At 37.4% G+C, this 16,889-nt stretch overlaps 1 protein-coding gene across 4 annotated transcripts in view; it reads right to left on the minus strand.

The window, feature by feature from the left end:
* zranb3 (zinc finger, RAN-binding domain containing 3) overlaps positions 1-16,889 on the minus strand; it is a 311,366-nt gene that overhangs the window by 28,717 nt on the left and 265,760 nt on the right. For all 4 annotated transcript variants that reach the window (XM_057819173.1, XM_057819181.1, XM_057819189.1 and 1 more), the window contains 3 exons: positions 16,386-16,523; positions 1,667-1,807; positions 1,395-1,587 (listed from right to left, as the gene is read on the minus strand). In XM_057819173.1, the coding sequence (XP_057675156.1) occupies positions 1,395-1,587; positions 1,667-1,807; positions 16,386-16,523 (472 nt within the window). The remainder of the gene's footprint in view (positions 1-1,394; positions 1,588-1,666; positions 1,808-16,385; positions 16,524-16,889) is intronic.

Raw genomic sequence — 16,889 nt, forward strand, 5'->3', positions numbered from 1 at the left:
ATTCAAATAATATGGGACCTTGATTGAAAAAAAGAGAAAAATCCAACCTTTAATACAAGTGCATTTATTCAGTGGGGAAAAAATACCACATAAAGAAATAATTATTTGACATCAAATAATGTGTGTCACAATTATTAGCACCCCTGGTGTTAATACCTTGTACAACCCCTTTTGTCAACAAAACAAGGTCTGGGGACTGAGATGGCCATGGGAGGACCTTGATTTTGTGTCTGGTGAACCATTTCTGTGTGGATTTGGCCATATGTTTAGGGTCATTGTCTTGCTGAAAGAACCAGTGACGACCCATCTTCAGCTTTCGGGCAACAGATTTTGATTTAAAATGTCCTGGTATTTCAAAGCATTCATGATGCCATGCACCCTAACAAGGTTCCCAGGGCCTTTGGAAGCGAAACAACCCCACAGCATCACTGACCCACCCCCATACTTCACAGTGGGTATGAGGTGCTTTTCAGCAAGCGCATCTTTCGTGGCACGCCAGACCCACTTAGAGTGTTTGGTTCCAAAAAGCTCAATCTTGGTCTCATCTGAACAAAGCACACGGTCCCAGGCTAAACCACACGGTCCCAGTTTAGCCAGTTTAGCCAGAGAAACGAAAGAAGAAGAAAATCGGAGAAGAAAAGAAACAAAAGTATTAAGGTAATAGAGCATGTTGTCGATGTTGTTGTAGTGCAAGACACTCCGACTTGAACGTTGTTGTCAGCTGAGCTTGTCAATATGTCGTACTGGTAATTGCCATTAGCCGCAGGGCGAAGGCCCGGAGCGAATCAAGTAAAGCCGGTCGGCAATGGCAAATGTACGGCTTCCGCTGATTGTAGTGAAACGAAATATTGGCATAATATGCATTTGAAATGGTGGGCCAAAAATATGGGCCCCTTGGCATTATTTTTCTTAGGGCCCCCAAATGGCCTGATGCTACCCAATCTTTAGATGTCCATTTACACGTCAACGGTAAAATGCAATAAAACAGGGAACAGAGGAAATGTTTTGGAAATGAAGCAGTCAAAGCGTGCGGTCTGCGTGTTGCGCCGAAAAAGTGGACGGAATTTTATATGAACTCTTTCTCTGCTATCAGTGACAACTGACTTCCTATTAGTAGACTCTGTTCTGCTGTGAATTTAAATTAGTTTAGCACAAGTAGATGTCCAATCTGTTGAACTGGGAGGGTGGACATTCATTCTCCAACTTCAAATTGATTTGGACGTCTATTGCTGTCAATGGCAGCCAATGAGTTAAGGCGCTGGAGTGGAATGAATCCCCAAAATAGAAAACGTAGGCCAGAGTTTCAGGCAATAATCTTCAATCACCACTGCATTATTATGTGATCATGCTAAAGCAATTGCGTGTGTATTTCTATGCTCGTGCTTATGTCCGACCTGTTTGAGCGACAGTTGGGAGAGCCAAGTATTCTCAAGCAGCTCCTTTCGCCGGGAGGGCGGAGCGTCGCGGACTTTGACGAATACGTCGTGGGCGTGGAGTCCACAGTGCTGACAGATCCCCTTCTCCGCCTCCAACACCCGTGAGCGCATGTACGTTTGACTTGTGCGCAACTGGAACTCTTCCTGGCACCTACAGGGGCAGAAAATATGCACTTGTTTGCACTGCGTGACAGAATATTTCCCATGAACAACCATTTTATCAGCCTTACTTGAAGCTGCAAAATCGGGAGTCCCAGGCCCCACCGGTGGTCTGGCAGGCCTTCTGGCAGGACAAACAGAGCGGGATACCTTGGCGGTCCACTGCCTGCAGAAAGCCTGGTGATGGCTGCTCTCCAACATCCTTTATTGAGCTATAAAAAGATATATCGGGGATTTACAATCAATGATCCCTCTACTGTTATTTTTACGGAAGTCCAGAAGAATGATAATGATTTTTTTTTTTTTTTTTTGCCATTCTCTTTTGTGTTTTTTCACTGCAAGTAAAATAAATGAAGCTATTACTACCAGAGAATTTGTAATTGCAATCATTTTCTGAGAGAAATGGAGCATTATCTGACAGAATTGCAGGGGTGCCAATACTTTTGAGCACATCAGTGTATTTCAGTATCCACACTTCAATACCTTGTGATATATATACGATTATTACTATATTATACATTTGACAACACTAATGCGGAAATAAAAGAATCGATAAAAAAAAAAAAGAAAAATAGAAAATGAATTTGAAAAACGCAGCTAAAAATAATAAAATCACAAAATAGAAAACTCATAAAACGGAACATGGAAAATTAATGACAAATTATATGTATATATTCATGAATAGTACAAAATATTTTTTTTATATCTTCACAATTAAAAAAAAAAAAACTTATTTTGTAATAATTTCTTTTTTCTCATTTTATTTTTCAGTCTTATTTTTAATTTGATTATATGTATATATCCATGAATAATATAAAATAAAAAAATATATATTTTCAAAAAATAAAAATTAAAAAAAATCTTATTTTGTAATCATTTTTTTCTCATTTTCTTTTTCAGTCTTCTTTTCAATTTGATTTTATATATGAATAATACAAAATAAAAAAATATTTTTATATCTTCACAAAAATTTTAAAAAATAATCTTATTTTGTATTTTTTATTTTTTCTCATTTTCTTTTTCAGTCTTTTCAATTTGATTTTATATATGAATAATACAAAATAAAAAAATATTTTTATATCTTCACAAAAAATAAACAAAAAAAAAAATCTTATTTTGTATTAATTTCTTTTTTCTCATTTTCTTTTTCAGTCTTATTTTCAATTTGAAGATATATACGTATATATTCATGATTAATACAGAATAAAAAAAATATTTTTATGTCTTCACCAAAAATACATTTAAAAAAAAATCTTATTTTGTAATAATTTCTTTTTTCTCGTTTTCTTTTCAGTCTGATTTTCAATTTGATTATATGTATATATTCATGACTAATACAAAATAAAAATTTATTTTTATATCTTCACAAAAAATAAATGTAGAAAAAAAAATCTTATTTTGTAATAATTTCTTTTTCAGTCTTATTTTCAATTTGATTATATTTTTAAAATTTCTTTGTTTTAATTATTATTTTTCTAAATATTTTTGCCTACTGTATTTTGTCATCTATTCATTTTTTAACCTACAAAAAAAAGGACTTTCCAATTAAAAAGTCTATACTCCTTATCACAACTATATCGCTCCTCCATTCCTTTTTCTGTATATTTGTTAAATGTAAATTCAGTCATCTGTGGGTTACAAACACAAATCGCCCCTTAATTATGAGTGACCATTTTATGTATGTGTCATTTCATTATTCTAAATTTTCGCCGATACTTTAGTCTAATGAAAAAAATAAAAAAAGGGGGGGGGGGGGCTTTTTATTTTTTTAGGAAAAATCCAAGACAGTACACCTGGGAGTTTAAAAAATAAAAGACAACTGTTTTGGGCGTTCGCCACCTCATCCCAGCAGGGTACATTAGCCGCGTTAGCGAAGGACAGATGGACTCCTTTCTTTTCGTTCCCTGTGGATTTATGTTTTGAATTCCATACCCACCGAGAAGGCAACAATGAGAGATGTCCTCACTAATATTGAAAAGAAAACCCTAAAAAAAAAAAAAAAGGAATGCTGACAGGATACAAAAAAAAAAAACTGGTACCAAGACAACTGTTTAGTGGTAAATTTGTACACGGATGAAAGTGGGACAAATATAAGCTTTAAATGAAAGGTTTCCACTACGGCGCACAGGCCAACAATGGCCTGCTATCTAGTTTTTATTGGGCTACTTTTTGGAAAAAAATTGGCGGTTTTGGAAGGAACTGTTTTGTAGCTTTTAACAGTTAAACTCGTATGTCGTAAATGTTCAGCTACATTGTTTTCTTAAAGCATCATCATCTTTGATCTATGGATGGGCTGTAATAAGCCACAATTGTTCTTTTCCTAAAATATGTTATCAGAAACACATAACAGTGTATCACAAAAGTGAGTACACCCCTCGCATTTCTGCAGATATTTATTTATATCTTTTCATGGGACAACACTGACAAAATGACACAGACACAATGAAAAGTAGTCTGTATGCAGCTTATATAATAGAGTTAATTTATTTTCCCCTAAAAATAACTCAAAATATAGCCATAAATATCTAAACCCCTGGCAACAAAAGTGAGTACACCCCTTAGAAACTACGTACATCCTTAAATGTCCAAATTGAGTACTGCTTGTCATTTTCCCTCCAAAATGTCATGTGACTCGTGACAGGAGTGCTGTCAGCATTGCTGCAGAGATTGAAGAGGTGGGGGGTTAGCTTGTTAGTGCTCAGATCATACGCCGAACTCTACATCAAATTGGTGTGCATGGCTGTCACCCCAGGAGGAAGCCTCTGCTGAAGACTGTACACAAGAAAGCCCGCCCGTCTCATCAGACCATTGGACATGGTTCCAGTAATCCATGTGCTTTGTTGACATGTCTTCAGCAAACTGTTTGCGGGCTTTCTTGTGTACCGTCTTCAGAAGAGGCTCGCTCCTGGGGTGAAAGCTATGCACATCAATTTGATATAAAGTGTGCCGTGTGGTCTGAGCACTAACAGGCTGACCCCCCACCTCTTCAATCTCTCCAGCAATGCTGACAGCACTCCCGTAACGAGTCACATGACATTTTGGAGGGAAAATGACAAGCAGTACTCAATTTGGACATTTAGGGATGTACGGAGTTTCTAAAGGGTGTACTCACTTTTGTTGCCAGGGGATTAGATATTAATGGCTATATTTTGAGTTATTTTGAAGGGAAAATAAATTCACTCTACTTTATAAGCTGCACACAGACTAATTTTCATTGTGTCCAAGTGAAATTTTTTCAGTGTTGACCCATTAAAAGATATACTTAAATATCTGCAGAAATGTGAGGGGTGTACTCACTTTTGTGATACACTGTATTGCCATTGATTTAAAAATCTATAATAATTAGTACTCCTACGGTGGGCGCCATGTTTTATGGACGCTCAGGGTGATGACCTATATCCGGGGTCCTCAATTCGCTGACTGCGGCACACCTCTCTGCAGACCCACAGATGAACGAAAAGAAAAAAACAACAACTTTTTTTCCAACATATATCATTTATATGAATACCGATCTATTGTTATGTGCAATTATTCTATCCCTAAATTCTGTTTCATTTTTAGTCAAATATCTTCCATGTTCCCATTTCTGTTGTCATCTCTAAGACAACGCTGCGCTGATTGGTTGAGAAAGCGTGCAAGGATGCACTGATTGGCTGAGAGAGCCTGCATGCTGCTAGCTAGCATGGACGGACTGCGGCAGTGTGACATACAAGTCCCATCATTTTGCTATCCCAGTACAAGACCGAATCTTATAAAATGGAATGCTCAAAGTGGACAACGAAAACTGTCGTTTCAATGAGGAATGGAATGACAAATTTGCGTCCATTTTACCAACTGCAAGTACAAACCTATGTGCTTAATATGCTTAAAGACAGTTGCTCTGATAAAAAGTGAAAAAGGGAATCGCCATTATGTTAAAGAGCTCTTTTGAAGAGAAGTTTCCTCCTAACTCAGAATTGTGAAGGCAAGAAATTAACAGGTTGAAGCAGTCATATCAAGAGTCAAGCAAGGTTATTGTTAAATCTATGACACAACAACAAATTGCAACGGAGTGCTCACTCAGAGTGTTGTGGGTGTTGGCCAAACATAAGAAGCCGTTCTCTAATGGAGAAATAATAAAAGAGTGTATGACTGAAGTGATGACAGCAATGTTCACAGGAAAAGAAAAGGAGGAAATGACAACAAAAATCAAACAAATCTCACGCTCAGATTCATCAACTACAAGACGCACTGAAGTAACGGTACTGGCTAATGATGCGAGTAAATAGCTTTGTGATCCCCAAATGCAATTTCTCTCATTGAGCAGTGTTTCACAGTTAAAGTTACTGTCAATAATTGTTATGTTTGCACCTTTTTGACAGAGCTTGTCATTTATGTTCTGTAATTGTGAACATGTGTTCTTTAACTGGGAGAATTTGTTACAAAAGGCTTTTAATTTGTTATCATTATGCACAGGCATCGTCACAAATGTGATCACAAAAAACGCAACCAAGCATCGCATCTCCACCTCCTGAGTCCTCATAAATAAAACCTAAAATTTAGGGGGGGGTTTGGGGCTCACACAACCAAATAAAACATTAAATTTTGTGTTTTTTCAGGCTTGGGCATGCAGATCAAGTAACTGATCGGGCTCAGGCCGGGTCGGGCTTTAATACCCACGGGCCGGCTGGCCGGGTCGGGCTGGATTTTTTTAGGCCCGATCTAACCTCTAATGCTGAGTGATCATCACGCACTAAATGTAACTCGTAGCGTTAGGATAGCATTTGTGTTAGCATTAGCATTACCTTCAGCGAGGGGAGTGTCCTCTTGAAGTTTACAGTCTGTGGCGTCCAGGTACTATACTGTTTTCCTGCTGAGTGTTTATTATCATAGAATGAAGGGCGGCGTTCGGTGGTTTGGACATAACTAAGTAGCGGTTAACATCTCGTTTTTAAGTCATTTGCTCCCAAAAATGTATAAATAAGTTCTATTTTCAATTGTTTCAGTGTCCCAAAAACGTATTTATACGTCTTTTACGTTTTTTTTCTTCACAAGAGACAGCTGTAGGTTCTGATGAAAGTTCGCTCCAAAGCACAATGCTCAAAATCCATTTTAAAGCAATAAAACTGGCCACTGGAGGGCAGTAGCGCATATGGTAAGCACTCATATCGGACCATGAAAGGAAATGAATGAAGAGAAACAGTCAGGAGTTGGAGGAAGTATGAAACGTAAGAAAAATGTGGAGAACGATGTAAACACAAGGCACATGCCCCACACAAGTTCTCTGGGGGAATTCTGTTATGAGGTAGTGGTCACTACAAAAGAAAGATTAAAAAAAATCTATCTTGACGAGACAGACAGGCGGTGATGAGGGAAAAATTTACCCCGTCTGCCGATACAGCCGTGGCCACAACAGCGTCATCTCTCAGTTCAATAGTTTAGTTATGTGTAAATAAAATGTTACTTTGCTATCAAAAGCTCTAGTTGTCTTGTTGTTTATGTTAATTTGTAGAAGGAAAACTTTATTCAGATGTTCGGGATGTCACAAAAGCAAAAAATAGCTGTGTTAAAGTCAAAGTTATGTTTGAAATGTATGCTTTTACAAAAAGCTCAATTTCTGTGTTTTTTCATCAGAAATGGGAAAATTGCTCAAACTAAGCTATTTTCTAATGCTGATATCTAAAGAATGGAAAAAGATATGAACTTACTTTTTTCCTGCTGAAAGAAGAGAGTCTAATCTTTCTTTTGGTGGGTTCCATGTTTATATAGCAATAGAACAGAATTTTCTGTGGAACTTTCAAAATCAGTCAAAATCCAGTAAAACGGCCGGGAGCGAAGGGGGTTGCTCCGGTGAAAATGGCTGGGAGTGAATGAGTTAATAATGGCACAAGAAATGGAAATATGCCAAATTTACTGTCTGATCAATGTAAAAACGGTCCGTTTTGAGAGAAGATTTGGTTCTTCTATCACCATCCATATCTGTCAAGTTGTACAGTTTTGGAGTAATTTGTACAAGTGAGCACTGATTTTTAAATGCGTACGCCGTACGTTCAAAATCTGTACGTTTTTCGTGCATTAGGTTTTTTTTTCCTCCGTTCGGATTTTATCACCATTTCGGCAACGAGACAATGTGCGTTACTATGCGTTACTACGTTGGTTGAATGACGCGAGAAAATTCTGAGACACGGAGAGAGAAGAGTGTTTGTTGTGACGCTGTAGCAAAGGCGATGCTTGGCTAGGTGGCGCCAATATTTCCTGACAGTAGCCGACAGCCTACAGTCTATGCCTAGATAACACATGCATATAGAACTATATGTGAAATGACAGATTTGGCGCATTGGTAAACAACCGCCATCTTAAAGCAGTAGACTTCTCAGAAAGGCTCTGTTGTAGTGAACCTTTTGAGCGAACCTAAGTAACTTTTTTAGGGCTGCAGCTATCGAATATTTTAGTAATCGAGTAATCGAATGAAAATTCTATCGATTAATCGGATAAAACAAATACATTTTTAGGTGAAGAGCAATTATAAATATACATGAGAAAACAAGACATTTCATCTAATCTTGAACCATTTTCAGTCAATCAATGTTTTTATTTTCGATGTATATTGTTGAAAACAGCCAACAATTGCATCTCAGATGTAACTAGAATAAAAAAAAGAGACTAATTCACTGCTTTTACTCAAAAAACTTTTAGATCTTAGCTTTTTGTGCTGTCTAACAGTGAACTCTTATGGTCGCTTTGCGACATGGTTTATTGCTTTCTTGCCAGTTCAATATGGCTGCACGACGTCTCGGGCTGACGCCTACGTTGTAATGTTGTGCTTATATGATCCTTGGACAAGATTTGTCCGTAAGTATGGTTGTTGTAAAGAATGTACATATTATGTTCGTAAGCGAAATGCTATATTTTTTGAATGAGACGCTTTTAGTTTATGTTTAGTGAACCTGTATAGCGTGCTAAGCTAACATTGTTGCTAATGCAATGATTGTGTACTTTTTTTTTGTAGTTTCACTACGGTCTAAAGAGAACAGTGGTTTGAGGCCATTTTATTAATAAATCAGATGAAAAAGGAAGAAGTCTAGTTATTAAGGCGTCGTTCACTAGCTGTCTAGCTTTGGAAAAAGTAGACGCCTTGGAGTGAGGACAGAATAGACAGATTTAAATGACAGTAGAGTGAAATGCCCACTACAGTCCTTATGTACCGTATGTTGAATGTATGTATCCATCTTGTGTCTTATCTTTCCATTCCAACAAATTATTTTACAGAATATATATATAATTTACAGAAAAATATGGCATATTTTATAGATGGTTTGAATTGCGATTAATTGCGATTAATTACAATTAATTTTTAAGCTGTAATTAACTTGATTAAAAATTTTAATCGTTTGACAGCCCTAATATATATATATATATATATATATATTACCTAAAAATGCCGTTACGCTTGATAACACACATCACTTAAAGGTTGGGATTTTTTCCCACGTGTTTCAATTGAATTTCTATTTGTGTCAAGCCATTTTTAAGTTCTAGTTAAGTTTTAAGTTTAAACTGTAAGTCCTGATAGGATTTTGAGTTCTTCAAAATAGAGTTGTTCAAAATAAATGTATGATACAGGCTGTATTGGAGCACATTAGGGACCAGTGCTACTTGGTGTTTTATCCAGCAATGACTACTGAGCTAAAATTGATAGTTAGCATTATTAAGTTTTTATTTTACACTCTCATCACTCCACAATGCTATGTTATGTTAAAGCCTGTATGTAAAACACGTTAGCCACGCATCGACAGTGGTCATAATTAATAGAAACCTAGCCCTCCGCAGGGCTAACATTACATGAGCTAGTAGTGACAGTAACGTTAATCTTATTTATTAGCGCTTCGCGCTCTACTGCTTTAAGATGGCGGCTGTTTACTAACGCTGCCCAGACGCGGCCGAGTCTGTCATATAGCATCTAGTTCAACATACATGTCATCTCTATGAGACGCGTCAGACGCTACCTGCTACCAACGTAGCACCGTGCAGGCTAGTATTTAGCAACGTCGGCGTAGTTTGTAGCGGCTGTCGGCTGCAGTAATTTTTTTTTTTTTTTCCCTTCTTCCTCTCCGCACGTGACATCAGCGCGTTCTCCCGCATTAAAAGTAGTCCGAGCAAAACGTGATGCTTAGAGCTGTCAAAATAAACGATTACTCGAGGTGAAAAAAATTACTCGGATCAGTTTCTAAACTCGAGTTACTCGAGTTGCTCGAGTATTCGTTTCAGCTCTAAACTTTTTATCTAAAATACACCTACATCGGCAAAATCTTGACTTGAATCGATCTTTAAATGATGAAACAGTTTTAAAACTTTCACATATCGAAAATAGACAGAAGGGAACTTTTAACAACTTTTGATTCACAACATTAATTGACTTCCAAACATAGCAAAGGTTACTATGTGTTTTGTTTTTTTGAAAAAATGAAAAAAGAAACCATGAAAGGTAACACCAGTAACTTTGCCAAGTAACTAATTACCCTTACATTCAGGAAACTGAGTTATTAACTCAATTTCTTTTTGGGAGAAGTAATTTGCAACTAATTAATTACTTTTTAAAAGTAAGATTAACAACACTGGTCATAAAGATGAAGTCTACAGACAGGTATGACCATCAATGGCAGGTGATGTGGTAATAATCTACAAATGCTGTACATGTCATTAGAAGAATTGTCCACTTTGCTGCAATTCATTTGAGAACAACACAACTGCGCATGCTGGCCTTAAGTCTCAGACATAGTACACCAAACAACCACAGCGGGCTCATGTTTACCACCAAACAAAACCAGCTATGTAAAGCTATGATATGAAGACATTCTTCCATCTACATCAGGGGTGTCAAACTCATCTTTGGCATGGGCCTAATTGTAATTACGGTTTCATTTGGAGGGCAATTATGTCTGCCACCTGGGGATGCCGCAATTTGGCAAGCAAGGCAAATTTATTTGTATAGCACAATTCAACACTGTATAATTCAAAGTGCTTTATATCAAATGAAAATCAGCAAGACAATTAAAACAGGAAATAAAAAGAAAAACAAACAAATGAAGAAATTGCAAAAGTCATACAATTGGGCATTTCACTAATAGGGGCATTTATGAATACACTGTAATAAACATTAGTGTTTTTTTAGTCCTGATTTTAAAGCGAGAACACCTCAAATCTTTAGGTCATTTGTTCAAGAGGTGAGGAGCCTAATCACTGAACCCGCCTCATTCTGCTTGATTCTTGTTCTTGGAACACACAGCAGTGGTTCCAGATGACCTGCAGGGTCTAGATGCTTCGTGGGGGTCGAACAAATCAAGCATGTATTTTGTCCAAGGCCAATAAGTGTTATGTAGACAAGATTTTAGTTTACCGTAGACAGTCCCTGACAAAAGTCTTGTCGCTTATCCATTTTGTAGAAACAATTGCTAATAACCTGACTTTTAATTAAACAATTGGTTTCAGAAATGGCTCAAATGAAAGCTAAGACCCTCCCAAATTATGTTGTATGTACAAAAATAATATTTATTTCACTGAAAAAAGATTTATCATTTAATGAAGACATAAAGGTCAAATTTTGGCAAGACAAAAGTTTTTTCACCTACAGTAAGTAGTGTGAAAATTGAACAAAAAATGTACTTCAAATACAAAAATATGTTACATAACATAAGCGAATTAAGTAGTGGTGCTGTGAGATCCAAATTTAATATTTTGTATGGCTTCCACGGGCTTCGGCAAGGATTCATACAATTTATTGATGAAGTCATCAGGAACATCATAGAAAGCAGTCTTGTTTGCCTCCCAGAGTTCATCAACAAACATTCTTGGGTTTCGTCTTCCATGCGTCCTCTTTCATCCTAGCCCAGACATGCTCAATGATGTTTATGTCTGGTGACTGGGCTGGCCAGTCCTGGAGGATCTTGATCTTCTTTGAGGTAGAGATTGAAGTATGCGATGGAGTACCATCCTGCTGCAGAATGTGTCCCTTTTTATGGTTAGGAATTAGGGCTGTCAAACGATTAAAACTTTTAATTGAGTTAATTACAGCTTGAAAATTAATTAATTGTAATTAATCGCAATTAATCACAATTCAAACCATCTATAAAATATGCCATATTTTTCTGTAAATTATATATATATATTCTGCAAAATAAATTGTTGGAATGGAAAGAGAAGATACAAGATGGATATATACATTCAACATACGGTACATCAGGACTGTATTTGTTTATTATAACAATAAATCAACAAGATGGCATTAACATTATTAACATTGTTAAAGTGATCCATGGATAGAAAGACTTGTAGTTCTTAAAAGATAAATGTTAGTACAAGTTATAGAAATTTTATATTAAAACCCCTCTTAATGTTTTCGTTTTAATGAAATTTGTAAAAATTTCAATTAAAAAATAAACTAGTAGCCCGCCATTGTTGATGTCAATAATTACTCACACAATGCTCATGGGTGCTAAAGCCTATAAAATCAGTCGCACCCAAGCGCAGAGGGCGGCAAAACTCCATAAAACACAATTAACAAGTGGGCATTTCACGCTACTGTCATTTAAATCTATCTGAGCGGGACATGTGCGTTAACTGCGTCAAATATTTTCACGTGATTAATTAAAAAAATTAATTACCGCCCGTTAACGCGATAATTTTGACAGCCCTATTAGGAATGTAAGAGGCAGCTAAGATTTGTTGATATTTCAGACTATTTATGTTGCCTTCCACCCTGCAGATCTCTCAGGGTGCAGACAATTAAAAAACCGTGTGGCATTTGCCAAGGCTCACAGCCTGTCAAAAGGATGGACGCTGTAAAAGTGGATTTTTCAGATGAATCTTCCATTGAATTATACCACAGTCGCCGCAAATATTGCAGGAGACCTACTGGAGCCCGCATGGATCCGAGATTTATTCAGAAAACAATGAAGTTTAGTGGTGGCAAAATCATGGTCTTGGGTTACATCCAGTATTGGGGTGTGCGAGAGATCAGTTCAATAAAATGAGAGTATACTGTAAAATATAGAAAGCAGTCAGCTGATTTCAATTTATGCTCGAAACAAGATGGCCGAGGTTCAACATATTGCTAAATCTGTGTTGTTGTTTTTTTTTTTTTTTTTTTTTTTTTTTGGTACCAGGGTTAACCAGTGTGCCAGTAGGCAGAATTTTCACCCAATTTAGAATCTTTCAAGAAATTTCCAACACTCATTTTTTCCATGCTCTTGCTTTCTCATCTCTCCTTCTTAAAGGTGATGTCTTATCGTGCCCCTTCCTCTTTGTAAATCAATGCGTTTCCCTACCGTTTGCTGTCTCCATGGAGACCTGCATCCGCCTTCTGTGCGAGGCATAAAAGCCTGCTTTGTGTGTTCATTCAGTAAATTTAGACCATAATGCAATCTATTGGCAGAAACTCAACACCCGACCCAGAAGCGAGCGACCGCGGGCGTTCGAGCAAATACACAAACTGCATGTTTGTGCAAGATGTGAAGTTGCCACGCAAGTATTTGGGCTTAGTTTTAGTGCTCGGGGAAGAACAATGCCTCAAAGCTCTGCACTGTTTGATTGTGAAGGCCAAGACTGTGTAAAGAGGTCACGGCTTTGTGGCAGTGCGAACATAATATGTAAATACATTAAAAACATCCACTGACAACAATAGACATCAAATCCATTTTGACTGGGAGAGGTTTTTTACATTAATTTAAAAGAAAATAATGTAAATAAAATAATTTAAAAAAAAAAGTATACTGTTTCATTTGTATAATTTGTCGATAAAATTATTATTTTTAGAAGTACACTTCTGCATAACATCCAATCGGTGAAAATACAATCAAGGTACATTTTTTGACCATTTGATACTGAAAAATAAAATATATAAAATCAATAAATAGCAATAATTTTAAATTGATTAACAACTTAACTCATGAGGACAATATGCTAATTAATTTGACCCAAAAAAAAAAAAAAAAAAATTTGACAGAGGGAGTTTTTTTTTTTTTTTTTTGCTGCTGGCAGTATCAGCTCCTTTGCTATGATTTGTTTTTTTTTTTGCACTGAGCAACTTGGTATGCTGCTTTATATGATGCTAACAGTGCTCCTATTTTACTGATGTAACACTGTCAAAGCGGGACGATTGTTGGCAATTAGAGATTTCCCGATCGATCGGGTCCGATCACGTCATTTTCAAAGTATCGGAATCGGCAAAAAAATATCGCCCATGCCTTTTTTTAACATATATATAAATTTTTTTAATTAAATCGTTTTCTAATTGTATTTAACGTTACAGACATAATATGTTACACTTATCCAGAGTCTTTAGTTTAGGCTTAAGGTAGGGTTTTCAAATTTATCCCAATAACGGCGGTAATTAATTAAAAAAAAAAAAAGTATCACGTTAAAATATTTAACGCAATTAATGCATACACTGCACGACCCACTCATGCATGTCGTGCTCCATCTGTAATGGCACCGTTTTGCCAATATAGAGCGCTAAAAGGCAGCGTAAAATGAGTAGAGTTAATTTTGGCAGCCTTTGGAGCTTTATTTTAATTGGCTAAAGCCTAACAATCCCTCTCCCTATGATTAGAAATATCATGGGAAGCAATGTGGAGAAGCAAGGTAGCACTTGATCTTTTTCTTAACACCTTGAATTATATCCAATCGCAGAGAAGATATATGAATTGGTAGCACTACGCACAGTCGTGGTTTCACTTGTCATGGTTCCACTTCCCGTCATGCATTGGGCATGGCCTTCAGTATCATTTACTGAAAGCTCAACAAATAGTCTTTCTCTTACAAGTCTTTCTATCCATGGATCCCTCTCACAGAAAGAATGTTAATAATGTAAATGCGATCTTGAGGATTTATTGCCAGGGTTTAAACAAATACAGTACTTATGTACTGTATGTTGAATGTATATATTTGTCCGAGTTTTATTCATTTTTTTCTTAATGCATTGCCAAAATGTATATGATCGGGAAAAATTATCGGGAATGATTGGAATTGAATCGGGAGCAAAAAAAAAAAGCAATCGGATCGGGAAATATCGGGATCGGCAGATACTCAAACTAAAACAATCGGATCGGGAGCAAAAAAATAAATAAATGATCGGAACAACCCTACTGGCAATGTTTGGCACGTTTTCGCAAAAAAATAAAATAAGATAATAATAATAATAATAATAAAGCGGCTTATTAACGTGATTAAGAAATGGCTCATATGAAAGCTAAGACCCTCCCAAATGATGTTGAATGTGCAAAAATATATTTGTTTCACTGAAAAAAGTGCACAAGACAACTCCACTATGGCCAAGACCAAAGAGCTGTCGAAGGACACCAGAGACAAAAGTGTAGACTTGCACCAGGCTGGGAAGACTGAATCTGCAATAGGTAAACGCTTGGTGGAAAGAAATCAACTGTGGGAGCAATTATTAGAAAATGGAAGGCATACAAAACCACTGATAATCTCCCTCGATCTCACTCCGTGGCGTCATAATGATAACAAGAACGATGAGTAAAAATCCCAGAACCTCACGGGGGAACCTAGTGAATGACCTACAGTGAGCTGGGACCACCGCTACTATCAGTAACACAATGCGCTGCCAGGGACTCAAATCCTGCACTTCCAGATGTGTCCCCCTGCTGAAGAAAGTACACGTCCAGGCCGTCTGCAATTCGCTAGAGAGCATTTGGTTGATCCAGAAGAGGACTGGGAGAATGTGTTATGGTCAGATGAAACCAAAATAGAAGCTTTTGGTAGAAACACAGGTTCTCCTGTTTGGAGGAGAAAGAATACTGAATTGCATCTGAAGAACACCATACACACTGTGAAGCATGGGGGTGGAAACATCATGCTTTGGGGCTGTTTTTCTGCAAAGGGACCAGGACGACTGATCTGTGTAAAGGAAAGAATGAATGGGGCCATGTATCGAGAGATTTTGAGTGAAAATCTCCTTCCATCAGCAAGGGCATTGAAGATGAGACGTGGCTGGGCCGTTTAGCATGACAATGATCCCAAACACACAGCCAGGGCAACAAAGGAGTGGCTTCGTAAGAAGCATTTCTAGGTCCTGGAGTGGCCTAGCCAGTCTCCAAATCTCAACCCCATAGAAAATCTGTGGAGGGAGTTGAAAGTCCGTGTTGCCCAACGACAGCCCCAAAATATCACTGCTCTAGAGGAGATCTGCATGGAGGAATGGGCCAAAATACCAGCAACGGTGTGTGAAAAGCTTGTGAAGAGTTACAGGAAACGTTTGGCCTCCGTTATTGGCAACAAAGGGTACATAACAAAGTATTGAGATGAACTTTTGGTATTGACCAAATACTTATTTTCCACAATGATTTGCAAATAAATTCTTTAAAAATCAAACAATGTGATTTTTTTTTTTTTTCCACAGGGGGTGGCGTGGCTCAGTGGTAGAGTAGTTGTTCCCCAACCCAGAGGTTGTGGGTTCAAGTCTCTGCCCTGATGAACTCGTCTAAGTGTCCTTGAGCAAGACACTGAACCCCACATTGCTCCTGGTGCTGCGTCACCAGTAGGTGGATGGCGAGATAGTGTAAAGCGCCTTGAAAGGTGGAAAAGCGCTATATAAGTATAACACCATTACCACATTCTGATTCTCATTACCCATGTCGACAATTACAGGCCTCTCTAATATTTTCAAGTGGGAGAACTTGCACAATTAGTGGTTGACTAAATACTTATTTGCCCCACTGTAGGTATTTTGTTTTGTTTTGTATTTTGTATGGGTAACACAAATACTGAACAAGAAAAGTAAACTTTTTAATGTACCTCTCTGAAGGGGGCGACACTAATGACGCGGTGGACCTCTTGCTTGAGAAGTTCTCCTTGGTGACCACCCGCACGCTGCCTCCCTCCTGCTGGGCCTTTGTCAGCGAGGCCTGAGCCACATCATCTCGACTAAGGTACCTGGAGAAACAGGATCATCCGGAACCGCGGGGTCACAAAAGCTCCACCAATGAGTGAAAGATGTACATTCACAAGCAGTCCTGCCAGTTAAATGAATTGGACATCTGTACTTATCAATCGCAGCCGGTGAGTTAAATACTATGAAATCTAAAAATAAAATGAAGAAATCCAATTTTGAGTGTTATTGGAGGCTATAACCCAGTTTATGTTTCAATTTTTATCAATTTCAATTGTATTAACTTAACATTCTTTCTGTGAGAGGGATCCACGGATAGAAAGACTTGTAATTCTTAAAGGATAAATGTGACTTTGTATATTGTGACTAAATATTTCCATCTAGTGTATTTGTTGAGCTTTCAGTAAATG

The sequence above is a fragment of the Corythoichthys intestinalis genome, chromosome 2, assembly GCF_030265065.1.
Source record: "Corythoichthys intestinalis isolate RoL2023-P3 chromosome 2, ASM3026506v1, whole genome shotgun sequence".
Lineage (NCBI taxonomy): Eukaryota > Metazoa > Chordata > Actinopteri > Syngnathiformes > Syngnathidae > Corythoichthys > Corythoichthys intestinalis.